The sequence below is a fragment of the Chrysoperla carnea genome, chromosome 5, assembly GCF_905475395.1.
Source record: "Chrysoperla carnea chromosome 5, inChrCarn1.1, whole genome shotgun sequence".
In the NCBI taxonomy this organism is placed as follows: Eukaryota; Metazoa; Arthropoda; class Insecta; order Neuroptera; family Chrysopidae; genus Chrysoperla; species Chrysoperla carnea.
Genome location: NC_058341.1, coordinates 2,288,625 through 2,303,197, shown reverse-complemented (window position 1 = coordinate 2,303,197; position 14,573 = coordinate 2,288,625). Strand labels below are relative to the sequence as shown.

General features: G+C 29.3%; 1 protein-coding gene across 5 annotated transcripts in view; it reads right to left on the bottom strand.

Moving 5' to 3' along the window:
* Positions 1 to 14,573, bottom strand: part of LOC123301881 (protein groucho) — a 282,227-nt gene that overhangs the window by 52,461 nt on the left and 215,193 nt on the right. For all 5 annotated transcript variants that reach the window (XM_044884825.1, XM_044884826.1, XM_044884829.1 and 2 more), the window contains 2 exons: positions 13,224 to 13,321; positions 11,992 to 12,055 (listed from right to left, as the gene is read on the bottom strand). In XM_044884825.1, the coding sequence (XP_044740760.1) occupies positions 11,992 to 12,055; positions 13,224 to 13,321 (162 nt within the window). The remainder of the gene's footprint in view (positions 1 to 11,991; positions 12,056 to 13,223; positions 13,322 to 14,573) is intronic.

The window sequence follows — 14,573 nt, the reverse complement described above, 5'->3', positions numbered from 1 at the left end:
CTTTGTTTAATTAGAATCTTTAAACGTTCATATTTTGCGTACTTCTAAAGATTTTCAAAAATCGACTTCAATTTTCTGCCTACGCAGTAAGAATTCTTCATCCGAAGTGATAAAGAAAATTTAGTCAAAATTGATACTTAAAATAGACTTTTTAACTTTTCGAATAGGCAAAAGCTCCGATTGCCTCTCTCTGGAACAGTGCTTTAAAACTAGTGTTAACACAAAAGTATGCATGTTTTTAAAATTTTCAAGACAACCAATCTTTATAAAATACGATTGCAATAGAAGAAGACTTAGATCACACTCGAATATGTAGTTATTTTTTCCTGAATTAAAATATATATGTTCTATAAATTGTTTGATATGTATTTTAATTAAAATATTTACGAGAATAGCAAGCACTATCTTTATAGAACTGTAGATAGTATTGGAATACAAAAACAGTGCCAAATAGTTTTCACAAATACAAAGAATAAATAAATTATTTTATGTGCAACACAACATATAAAATACAGTATAACACTATATAACATTGTAACAGTATTTTACACTGTAACATTGTAACATATACAGTCTTTTAATCTGTTACATTTAAAAACTTATAAATTTAATTGTTGTCATGATTTCTATATGAATGTTTATCTGTACGCCTAGAAGGCATATTTCAATTGAGAAAAATTAGTAATTTTCTAGTTATATGTTAACTTTACCGAATTCACAATAAGATGGTACCGGATTTGGGTGTTTTATTTTCTCGCTTCTGTCTCGGATTCACGTGACTAAAATGAAGGTAAATAGGCTGAATAATCGGGCGTATAATATATCGAAAGTTTGTTATACATTTTCCAAGCCTTCAATATTTATTTGGGTAGACTTTATGGATAATATTTTTTGTGTAGGTTTCGTGGTATCTTTTTTCATATTTTCGATCAGCAGAACGTTTCAAAAATAAGTACTTCTGCAATGTTAAAATCTCAGAAATGTTTTATTCAATTTTATAGCTACTTTTACTTTTTGTTGTATGAATTATTTGTATTATTAATTTAAAAAGGACATACTTTTGACTAAGTTACCTACATTTAATTTGATCAGGATATTTATAATGACATAACATAAAATTTCCTTGTATTTAGTTTAAATTATCTCTATATTTTTAATTTCCGAGTTTTTGAGTTTTATATAGAATTACTAAAACTACCATATGAAGAATCGCCGTTTATAATCATATGTCTAGTCAAAAGAATGTCTCACTAAATTAAATTTTGCCTACAACTTGCTAGTATAAAATGTATATATGATTACTATTAAATTGTTACAATCGCTAAACTTTAGATTTAGTTTTAGGTATGTTATGAGTGAACCAATTTGATTTGATTGCTATTGATGCTTCAGTTTTTTTGTGTTTTTCTGTTTTATTTGTTTTTGTGTCCTATTTCCACTTTTAATGTCTATATATTCTGTTTTCTTTTATATATATATATATTTATATTATGCGTAAACGATACGAGATTTCCTTTTGATTACAAATTGATCGTTAAATTATCTTTAAAACGAGTAGCAACGAAATGTTCAAAGTAATTAAGAAATTTTATGATATCATCTATGTATGTTGATTTATGAGATACAGGATTAAAACCTCAATTATCTTAATTATGAAACTTTAAGAAATTACCAAAAAATGGATAGAAAGTGAGTGAACTACAGAAGCCATGGGTACAAAATAATATTCAAAAGAAAACTAGAAAGAAAAACAATTTAAAAACAAGTAAATATTTATAAAAAAGAAAGTTAAAGATAAATTAAAATCAAAATATAAATATTTTGTAACCCAACTCCGATTCTAAATTATCTACAATGAAGTTAGTATATTATGTATATTACATATCGGTTATCACAGATATTTATCTACAGATATATAAGGTGGTTGATTTAGCCACCCAACCATGAGTGGTAATGTAGGAATGTGTGTGTGTGAGAGAGAATAAAACATGTTTTCCGCCGTCACCTAATAGAAAAGAAGGGATTCAATTGAGAGTACCGACCGTCGCGTCGTACACAGAATTAGTAGATAGTTATTAGTGCTCTGATTAAAAACAATTTTCTTTCGATTAAATAATAATGAGATATTTTTAAGTAGCATTTCCTTCCAAAGTTAACGATTTTCCAAAAACGCGGAGAACTAGATCCAATCTGGTGCCGGAACATGATTAAGTTATTTTTTGGTTTGATTTAACTACAAAATGAACCATCATATATTAAAAAGGTCCACCCTGTACAAGCAGGAAGGTATATTACTTGCCCAGAAGGGATTCGGCGTTTGGTTGAATAAATGTGGATATTATGTGAGTGTGTAGCATATAAACATATATACGGGCGAGTATGTTGGACATAAAATGTTTTATTCAAGGGATGAGACAGCGTTTATATCGATTACTCACTCAACTATCTATATACACACTATCCAATTCACCTTCCTAGACGACCGACCTAAGGGACAATACAAGCACAAGCAAAGGCAAAAGTATGGCATGGCAGGCAGAACAAGGTGCTTGTGTGAAGTGAAATAACATGTTTATTGTAGATCTAGCACCATACGTGGTATTTGACAGTTATTGGAAATTTATGTTAAGTGGTGATAGTTCTACGAGAATTTTTATAATTGGAAACTTCTATTTCGTAGAAAGCTCCATGGAATACGCAATCATATCAGACACTCGCACTTTACTAAGGGTCGGAAAAAATGTCCTAAATGAATAGTCGTTAATTTTAAGCTTGGAACACAATCAAAAGTCTTCGAGAAATTTCATAATTCGCTTAATTATGAAGCTTCATTTAACTTCTGTCAAAACACCTAGAACTTTTCATTTCGTGGAAAGCTTTATATTGGCGAAAATTAGTTTTAAATTTTTTTGTTAAATTGTCTCCTTATTTATCCTAAATGAATAATTTCAAGCAATTTTTAATTTTCATACTTTTAAAAGTTGAAGTGAAGCCTTTGACAACAGTCTCTCAAATTTTCAATCATTCTGAAATTAAATTATCACACCTGGCTCTAGACTTTTATGGTGAACGAACGGATATTGAAATGGAATGAAAGAGAGTTGATTCTGAGAAATACGCCGTTAATATATATTATATGTATTTGTGTATATTGTCAACTGACTTCGAATATTCTATGTTCGTTCTATTGACATATTTTATTTGCAATATAAATAAACTACATACATAATTGACTTGACTGACTATTTGAGTCAACTAATTATTATTAACAAATTTTATTATTTATACACCAGTCAAATTGTAGTTTGAGTTTGGGTTTATTTTTGTTTAGAGCCTTCTCCAAACTGAACCGATTTTGAAGATTATCTCCTATTTTTTGTTGTTCCGAGTACGGAACCTTAAGCTCGAATTTGAAACATAGCCGAGAACGCACTCCATTAAATTATCTTTCATATGAAACAAAAATAATCGAAATCGGTTCATCCCTTTAGGCGCTACGATGCTACAGCGCTACGATGCTACAGCGCTACAGCCAGACAGACAGACACACATAGCGATCAAACTTATAATACCCCTTAATTTTTGATTGGGAGGTTAAAAATGGAAAAAGATTTTTTACGATTTTCATGTGAAAGTTATAGTCAATGCTGAAGTACTTTCTAATCTCTTTCAAAGCAGAAACGACAAAATAACGATTGCTAACAAGACAAAAAAACTTTTGATACACACTGTATTACGATGTATAAATGTACTTTGCCTCGAAGCAACAACAAAAACAACATACACTGATACCACACAAACCTAGAATGACGCCGGTTAAATGGTATCCGTTGATATAGTCGAGGAGGTGATTGTAAAAGTGGTGTGATGGTAGTCAATCGTCTCCATTAAACATATCGTTCGTTCGACGTCAGTATAGTCAGCTCAGTGTGCTCAGCTTTCAGCTAGTAGAGGTAAAATTGAGCAGGAAGAATACATATATACGGTTTGTGATGGCGGACGGATAAATGGCTGAACTGAAATGGAATGAGGTGGTGTGATATTACACATATTATAATTGTTCCAGGCGCAAAGAGTGAAATCCATCAATGGTTGGAACGTCTAGTTAGTACTAAAGAATGAAATTCCCAATAACTTGAAAGGCAAAAAAAGTCGAATTTCACCGATTTATTCAAGGACAAGAGACACCAGACCTTTCTTAAACGTCGAATCCGTCTGTCAAAACATCTGGATCTGTTCTGCACACTTCGACATATTTGGAGGTCAACTATCTCTTCTGGCAGTTGTCAAAATATTGCTTGTGTATCAGCTCTACTATTACTTAGTCTTTGATAATTTGTGGACGTTGTTTTCGGCATATAAATAAGTTTTGACTTTGCCATATCTGCTTAGCACTGTTTACACTAAATACCGAAATATTTCTTGAGGTTCTACTTCTAAAAGAAATTCTTATATTCCATATTTCCAATGCGTTTTCGTTTTATTTCCAATATTCGTAGTTTTCTAGTTCATTTTTCAGTTTCTAGACATGCTGGGTTAAAGTTTCTTAATTACTTACAACAAAATCAGGAAATTTCTAGCCATAAAATAAATTAACTTTTGAAAATTTGTAAAAAAGAGAATACAAATCTTTCTTTGGCAAAAAATTTGGAATGGATAATATCAAAACTGACCCAATTTCATCGTAGTTTGTACCAGACATAAAAACATATAACTTATTTTCCCACTTATATCGACATACATAGAAATGGAACGCAAAGTGGAAATATAATAGAAAGACGTAAAATTGTGTGACTACTGTATATATGTTCACAGAAATACTACCCCCATTCCCATCCGGCTAAAACTCCACCATTAAGAGAAACAAGTATATAAAATAGAAGGTTCTATGTAGGTACAAGGAGTCAGAGGGGAAAGGGATAGTCGAACGGAGTACGGACGGGGGGGGGGGTTGAGGTATATGATGATGTGCGGTGCAGTAAGAGGTTTGTAAATATACGAATGTGGATGTCAAACGAAACGAATAAAGAAGGAAAGTGGTATATGTATCTATACAGTACACACGAAAAGAGGGATTTATGTGATAGGGTTGTAGGATAAAATATCGGGTGGGAAGAATGGAAATGGGGGGTATGAGAATGGAAATAGTAGTTTATGGCAAATTGTACAACCGCAAAAGTCCACCAATCATCCATATAGTATGAACAACGTTACAACATTGTAGCATATTTACTATACTGTAGATGTTGATTTATTATAGTTCATAAATCATTTATTCGATTTGAATCTGCCCGATGACGTTGAGGATTATGTGTTTGAACCAGGATGTATTGATGTATGTATGTTCATCTGTTCTCTCATACATCCTAATCTAATTATCATAATTAGACAAATTAGGTATCGTTGAAAGCGTCTCGATCGTCCGTTGGTTATATGCTATGTGACGTCACATTAAATTTAATATGGTGCTCTCTAGAAGACATGGTAACAAATGGAAGGGCGTAATTAGCACTTTTCAAATATAAATATATTGGTATACTTTATCACGAACTGATACTCCAAAATAATTTAAATTAAGAAAATTTCAAAAACGGAAACCCCGAAGACTATAAAAACACACTCGAAAATTATTTCATCAAGTAGAATTTTCCAGAAAATTAAAAAAACAGTAGAGCCGGATAATCGGAACAGAAACTTGAGGTTTCCGTACTTGGATATTTCTTTAGTATTTCGATCGAGAATGTAGGTCATAAATAAGGACGATGTTCAACTTGAGACTGGTATGATTTTAAGAAGAATCAAGTTATGTAGATCAACTTGTACATACAATATAGTATAGTACTAATATATCTAATAGGTAGCACAGAGTTAGTTAATGGTAAACGAAATGTAATAATATATAAAATTGATTTATACCACACACATATCTATAGACTACTATATCACTACATAGTATAAAATAAAGTCGCTTTTTCTGTCCCTATGTTCCTATGTCCCTATGTCCTTATGTACGCTTAAATCTTTGAAACTACGCAACGGATTTTGATGCGGTTTTTTTTAATAGATAGAGTGATTCAAGAGGAAGGTTTTTATGTATAATACATCCATATTATAGTAGAGTAAGGGGTTGAAATAGGGGTTGAAAGGGATATGCTTCAAAAACTAAAAAAGTTGTGCATCGATTAAGCTCAAATATTGACACGATATACAACCAGCTTCAAAGATCTATTGTTTTTATCTACTTTTAACCTTCGGAGGGTAGAAAGGTGTAGCGAGAAAGTGGGAAGGAATTATCGAATATTTACAAATATACCTAAGTGGGGTATCAAATAAAAGAGCATGGCGTGTATATTACAAAACTGTTATCCCACGCAAGGAAATGTGGAGGGAGGGGTGCAAGTGTGGATGTTGCCCAGCAAAGCGGGTAGTTCACAGCTAGTATAATATATAATAGAAACCATAGACTTATTAGTATTAAATGAGACAATGTAAGTAAGTAAGCAGGAATATTTATAGATTGCAAGATAGTGACTCATTTCGGTGCTTCAATAATATTAAATAAAGAGCGATATGATTACTTATTGGAACTATATTCCTTATAGCACGATTTTTATTTGCTAGTTGGGAGCTAAAACCAAAAAAAACAGACACCAAAAACCGACATCAACATTAGCTAGAACACTGAAACTTTTTCAATCGATTCAGGTTGCCATGAAATTTGAGAAAATGCAAAAATATTTTTGTATTTTTTGTCAAAATATTATGTTTTATCATTTAAAAAAAAAGGATTTGTGAAAGTTATCAGAAGTTAAAGAAAACAGAGATAATTTTAAGTAAATAAAATGCAATTTTTATGTTATAATTTTTAATCATTTAATGTGCACTCTATACACAATTATCGATTATCATCATCATAGTTCAATCAATTATCATTTACTTTTTTTTTGAAAAGACAATAGATTATTATTAATATTATTTTTTTGTTGTTGAATGAATAAATATTAATAATAATAAATATTTATTTTTCAAATATTAATTATCATTTTGTATATTTTATTTATTTATTTAAATAAAAAATAATCAATAAAATTATTACACCACGACGACTATGCGATATGAATGCAGGAGGGAATGTAAACGTGTTGTGTAGATGTGTATGTTAGTGGGAGTGTGTGTACATGTTATTACACCTACGATTATTAAAAACACAAAAAAACAAACATACATGAAGTTAAAACCAACGAACCAATGTAAAATGTGAAACAAAATGTTTTTTAATGAAAGGTTAATGAGTTAAATGTTTTAAACATTGTACAACTACAGAATGTATCAGTATATATGTGTAAATTGTCGACGTAAATTAAAGCATTCATTGCTGGATGTAGGAGACTTCTTTTTATACCATGTACATATGAAATATATCCAGGTAAACTAAGTTTAGTCCCAAGTTAGTAACGCTTAAAAATATTAATGTAACGAACAAAATTTTGGTATAGATGTTCATAAAATCATCTAATTGGTCCATTTTCGGTTGTCTGTTCCTCTGTTTGTCTGTTTGCCAACCCGATCACCCAAAAAAGAATAAAGATATCAAGCCGAAATCTTTTTTACAGCGTGTTCAGGACGTAAGAAGTGAGATCGAGTTCGTAAATGAGCTACATTGGTCAATTAGGTCGTGCGTCCGTAGAACACATCTTGTAAAACATTAGGGATAGAAGAAAAGTTTAAATGTAAAAAATTTTCCTTATAAAAAAATTAACAACTTTTGTTTGAAACATTTATTCGCAAACTTCACTGTTTACCCGCGAGGGTGCAAATTATATTGTGTGTATTATTTGGGAATATCAGTTATGTGTTTGTGACATGTATGTATGTATGGCTCTCTAAGAGTGGCTATCTTTCTATACTTAAATCACGTAAAAGAAACAAAATATTGCTTAATCTACACTGCCCATACATGGTATTTCAATGTGGTATTTTAAAACGTTTCCACTGTTACACACAGTATAAATAGTGTGTTCACATGTATGTGAACACATTATTGTAGTATAGATGTACTATGTGTTACATATTATCTACAATGTTATTATTATATGATCAATTTCATAGTTGATTGAACATTATATTTTTTTATTTATAAATAAACAAATAATTTTATATATAATAATAGTGCGCCACTAGTCTGTCCATAGCCCATCATTGTGCACCAGATAAACCAATCATCCATACCATTGTGGAAGAGAGACGGAAAAACGGAAAGGCTATTATCATTAAGCAATTATTTTTAGTTCATTCAACTTGGTCCCTTAATTACAAGAATAATTATTGTAGGTTTCTGAATTACCATAAATAATCTAAGCTAAAATTTTAATTGTCCTGTATACTGGCTGGAAGAAAATTGTGCATTTTTTCCAATTAATAATGGCGGCGAAAGGACATGGTTAAGTTCTTCATAATATCAAAATCTAATGAAATTTGACATGCTCATAAACAGAGCAGAAGTTTGAGAAATAAGATATCGAAAACAGGAAAAAAAAAGTAGTGATACAAATACAAATTAAGAGCAATGGGGTGGGGGAGGGTCGTGAAAAAGAGTAGTTTGAGTAAAATGAGGGAAAATTATTTTAAAAAAAATATAAAAATGAAATGGCACGTTAAAAGAAATAATAGAGCAAAAATTTTGTATGCAGTAAAATGAATGTAGTAGGTAGGTGCTACTTGAAGAAATGGATGCATTAAAAAAAATACAAAACAACCAAAACCTTTATACAATAACACAAAACAACATCATATATATAACTATTATTACTAAGTGAGAAGGAGGAAGTGAAATAACAGAGTATCGTAAATGTGTACTTAAAAATTCAAAAAAATTGAATGAAAATTAAATAATTTGCGACCAATCTTTCCTTTTTTCTGAAAGTGTACTATTTTTAAAATCCCATTTATTCTCAGCAAAGCAACTAATGAAGCCCGATGATGTAAAGACCTTTTGTAAAGACCGAATTCAGAATATCGCTGAATAGAAATAAAATTTATTAGAATTATTCGCAGTTACTGTTAAGGATAATCTCATTAATAGGTATTATAAACTTTGGTATATTTTACTCAATAAAATCTTGGAAAATGGGATTGGAGGTAAAACCGTTTCCCAGAATTTAATCAATTTTTTTACAAACTGAGAATATAGGGCTGATAAATATAAAAATATCACAAATTTTGACCATTAAGAACGCGAAAGAATTAATGCCAAAGTTCGTCATTTTGACGCAAATTGATCAAAATTGAAAACTTAGACATTAATTATCCCACGTTCTAAACAGTCAAAATTTCTGTAACTTTGAGAAATAATAATGAGCCCTATTCTTAGCCCGTGAAAATTAGGTTTTTGAAATGTTTTCCAAGATGGTTCAAATTTTTAAATGCTAGCTTAACATAAAAATAAAGTGTAAGGTTTTCCATATCCAGGGATGGATGGATGGGTTGAGAATAGTGGTAAAATGAGAACATGAATTGAAATAAAACAATAGCAAAAAAAAAAAGTATTAAAAAAAAAAACACGTTACACATAGAAAAACAGGCGTGTGCTACTCCACGGTGAAAAGTATGAGAGATAGGAGTGGAAGAGCAGGGGGTAGCAAGAAGAGTGAGACAACGATTTAAAACTAGAAACACACAAGGAAAATATGTACACATAAACTACACAACATATTAGTCGTAGAAAAACAGCACTGAAGTTCGAAAAATTGAATAGTAAGGCGGATTTGAATGTGGTTTTCTACATTCGATTTGCTAGAGCGTCAGGAAATTTTTGTAACCTAAATTGATTTATAAAAAATTTAAAATTACGAGTAACGACCCCAAAACCTACGAGTAACGGATCGATTAAATAACGAATTTCTCGAAAATTGAAGGAGATGACGGGGATTCCCCGGCACTAGGTACCTCGCAGACCAAATCTGATGCGTTATTCGTGTTCGACGACTCCAAAAACCCACGAGTAACAAGTCAGATAATCGCATTCAAATTCGTTTTACTGTTCAAATTTTTCGAACTTTGCCTGTTTTTAGTGTTTCGTTTCCGCGACTTTATAACGAAATAACAAATACAATAAATAAAATTGTTGTGAAAAATGGTTTGAGTGTTAGATATGAGTGAATGAGAATTGATAGACGGACTACGACTCGAGCATAGAGTGACAGATAGACTATGGTGGTGGTGCTGTTCTAGTGGTGGTGGTGAGGTTGGGGTTTGTTGTTGTTGTTTTTGAACCCCCTCGTCGTTCACTGGTAGCTCTACTGGTGGTGAATAAAATGGTACGACTCACTACGATATATATAAATAAATATGTAGTTGTTGGATTTTATGTTAGAGAAGTGTTTATAATGTAAAATATATAAAATATTATATATAAATATATACAGGGTGTTTCAAGTAGAGCGGGCACAAGAATGAATAATATTCCCTTATTCTTCTCTTGGAGATATCTCGAAAAGTGTAACACGCGAAACGACGTTCAAACAAACACAGTTCTTGTATTTTTAAGGGTAATCAGAATCTAGAAGGCTTTGCATGAGATTTTGAACTTTATTTTAGAAATTATCAACCTAATGATCAAATTTGACTCGATATAAGTAGTTTTTAAGGTTATTTTGGGATTATATTCTCAAGTTTTTTTCAGTGTTCTTGAAGATATCTTTCAGGAAATAAACAATTGTACCAAGAAAATTCCAAAAGCCAATTATCAATTAAAATCTAAAAATCACTGTCATTCAAACCCAAAAACCATACCAAGTCAATTTTATTGTTGGGTTCAAAGTCTTTTCAAGTTCATTATTTTTTTAATGATTTCTATACTAGCACCATAATATGTCATTACTTTTCCAGTTTGAATAACGGAGATCTTATATTAGAGGAAAATTTTCGCATTATCAGAACACTACGTCACTGAAAGATTTTCTATCCAAAATGCCCTATCAAGCAAGAGAGTACATTTCTAAAATTTAGTAAAAAGAATTAGAATATCTTCCTGGAACACTCAATATCTATGTAAATTTCTAAGTATTCTATATAATTCTAATTATTTCTATATTACATTATATCTGTGTGTATGTGTTGTTGTATATAAAGCTTATTTTACAATTACATAGAAAAATAAACATAATAAATAAACTACTATTATTATTTTGAAAAATAAAACTAAAAAAAAAACTGTAAAATACTGGAAAAATAAATTTCAACACTTTAAAAAATGTTATTTATTTTACGTGGAAAATGGATTCAATCTACAACAGTCCAATTTTTATTTTTAAATGTTTTTTTTTTTCTAGTGCACTAGAATTATATAAATATTTTTTCAATAGAATAGAAATAAGTTAAAGTGATTCGGCTGTTTGAGCAAGTGTGGTGAATGTTCATTTCTTTTGGGGTAAAGGATAGGTCAAGTCCTTTGATCATAATAAACTCAGTCTTGGAGCCTTTTGCGGGACAAAATTTTGAATTATTTCATTTTAAAATTGTGATTTTTAACATTGTACGTTTGCCCTTGTAAATTGCCTAGTTTACGATATTTCTAGAGCCTTTTCTTACATTTTTCGTAATAAAACTTGCCTAATTAACTGCCAAACATCTAAATCTATTCACAAATATATGACATCATTTCAATATCAATATTTCTGGAATCGAATTTCAAATCAATGGAGCTGATATCTTTGAAACCATAAACCTGTACGAATTTTCAATAACAGCCTCGTTTTCGCCAAATTATTTTGACCGAAATTTGCAAAAATGGCGTCTATTTGAATAATCCTGAATGTAAAATAGTCATTTTTCTGGATTCGAATCCACGACTATACCACATCTGCTGTTTGGATAAATATAAAAGAACTATATCTTACTTTTCTTATTTTGCTTAAGAAAATTCATAATATAGAAAACACTATAAAAGAAAATATGAAAGGAAAAATAAATAAATATACAACAAACACTTACCATAACATAATGGCGTTGCATTTCAGTCTTTTCCGATGCCAATTTTTCACATTCCAATTTCAGTCTACACAAAAAGGAAAACGAACATAACATGAAATACGTACATAAGATTTTCTTTTAGTTTGTATAGAGTTACTTGTAGATTCTTGTTCATATGATTCATTAAATAATGCAATGGTATTTGTATTTATAAGATGTGATTCATATCAACAAGAATTTGTAAGTAGCACTGAACATACTTTATATAGTATAAGATTGTTTTTGTATAGGATGTTTAATTAAAATTTATCCCTGATTTGAATAAATAGTTTCTGTTTGTGAAGAAAAATATTTGGATAAACGATTTTAAGTGACTTGTATTACAAACTACTAAGCAGCCGATTTATCGATTCGAATTTGAATACTTTGAGGCTGATATATAGAAAATCAAAACTCTGAGCGTTTTTTCTCCTACGGGATCGTTTTCGCTGTATCCAAATTAGATCAAATCCATGTTTTTATCAAAATACGAGGCACAAAGTAATTTTTGAATTTTTTCGATTTTTTTAAGGGGTACCCCTTTGCAAAAATTCGAAAAAATTAAAATTTTTTTTTGTCTTCGATTCTCATAAAAATCATTTTTCAAGCTTATTTTGACCCAAATATAAAAATTGCATTCATTTGACTGTCAGATTAATGTGTTTCGAGATAAACGTCTACTAATTTTTCTGGATTCCAATCTCAAAGCTATGGAGCTAATATCTCGAAAACCGTAAAACTGAGGGTATTTTCTCCTACGGTATCGTTTTCGCTGTATCAAAATTAGCTTAAATCCATGTTTTTATCAAAATAGGATGCAAAAACTAATTTTCGAATTTTTTCGATTGTTTTAAGGGGTACCCCTTTGGAAAAATTCAAAAAATAAAAATTTTTTTTTTTGTCTTCGATTCTCATAAAAATCATTTTTCTACCTTATTTTGACCCAAATATTATAAAAATCGAATCCATTTAACTGTCAGGTTTATATGTTTCAAAATATATGGCTGCCATTTTTTTTGGATTCGAATTTCTAAGATATTACGACACCAGTTTATTGATACATCGCCAAATAATTGGCTACTATAATATATTGAAATACCTTAAACATAAGATTAAATAAACCAGATTTTCATAAAATTTGGGTCAAATATTTTTTTCTTTTTCTTTAAAACATGACGAGAAAGATAATTAAAAAAAAAGCAACTTTAACTCACGTGTGATATTGTGCTTGTAAAAAATTAAATTCTTCTTTAATTCGTTCTAATGTATCCGCTATTGTAAATTTGATCTGGCCACCTTGCGGCGGTGGTCCCTGTAACAAACACAAAAAACATAAAATTAATTAAATTAATATAGTTTAATAAAAAATAAAATAAATTATATATAATTTTACAAATTCTTAGATTTCCAAACTTGATTATATCCAATTTAATTTCTTTAGATAAAAAAAACATCTTTAAATAAACTTTAATAGTTTGTTAATGTATGTTAAGTTAGCAGTAAATTTTATAATTTACATAAATTAATAATTTTATTAAATAAATAAATATATTATTATACAATTTTCTATCAATTATTAACCAGATTGTCGACAATTTTTAATGGTAATTTAATACTTTCAAAAAATAAAAAACCTTTAATCTGTAATTATTGGTCAAATTATAAATTTAATATGCCTTCCTTCATCTGCTGTACTGATAAATCTGCCAGGGTCACTATATGATTTCGTTGTATAGCATAAAACGTTTATATAGACATCGATTATAATGACGAAATGGAAAAGTCTTGAACGAATTAGATAACCGATTATATACAAATATATAATATAATATAATATATAATATATAATATATAATATATAATATATAATATATAATATATAATATATTATATATTATATTATATATTATATATTATATATTATATATTATATATTATATATTATATATTATATATTATATATTATATATTATATATTATATATTATATATTATATATTATATATTATATATTATATATTATATTCGAAACTTCAAGTATATTAGGTTAAAGCTATTAGAATTTCGAGATGAAATAAACTTTTAGTATCAACTATTATATAATATGTATAAAATTATAATTGTAGAAATCTTGTGTTACAATTATTTATAAACTTGAAAATAAATAATAAATGACTTAATCAGAGTCTGTAAATATTTTTAAGGTAGAAAACTAAACTAGAAACCCTTTTAAATTATCCATATTAATAAAATAATGTGGTAGAAATGAATCTACTAAACCTGAATATTAAAATATTATTATATTATTTGTAATACGAAAATGAATCTATATAAATTATTTACTAAACCTAATTCAATATAACTATATCTATGATATGTGTTTAAACTAAGAGCCAGCAGGATAAATGTAATTTTTTTGACAAAAAATTGGGACGAAAGATTGCCATATTATTATTAAAAATTGAAATTTTGACATATAGTGAATAGTTGCTCCACATTCTAGGGATAGTAAAAACTTCTATTTTTATAAATTCTGAATCGCTTGCAAGCTGAATCGCTTGAAAC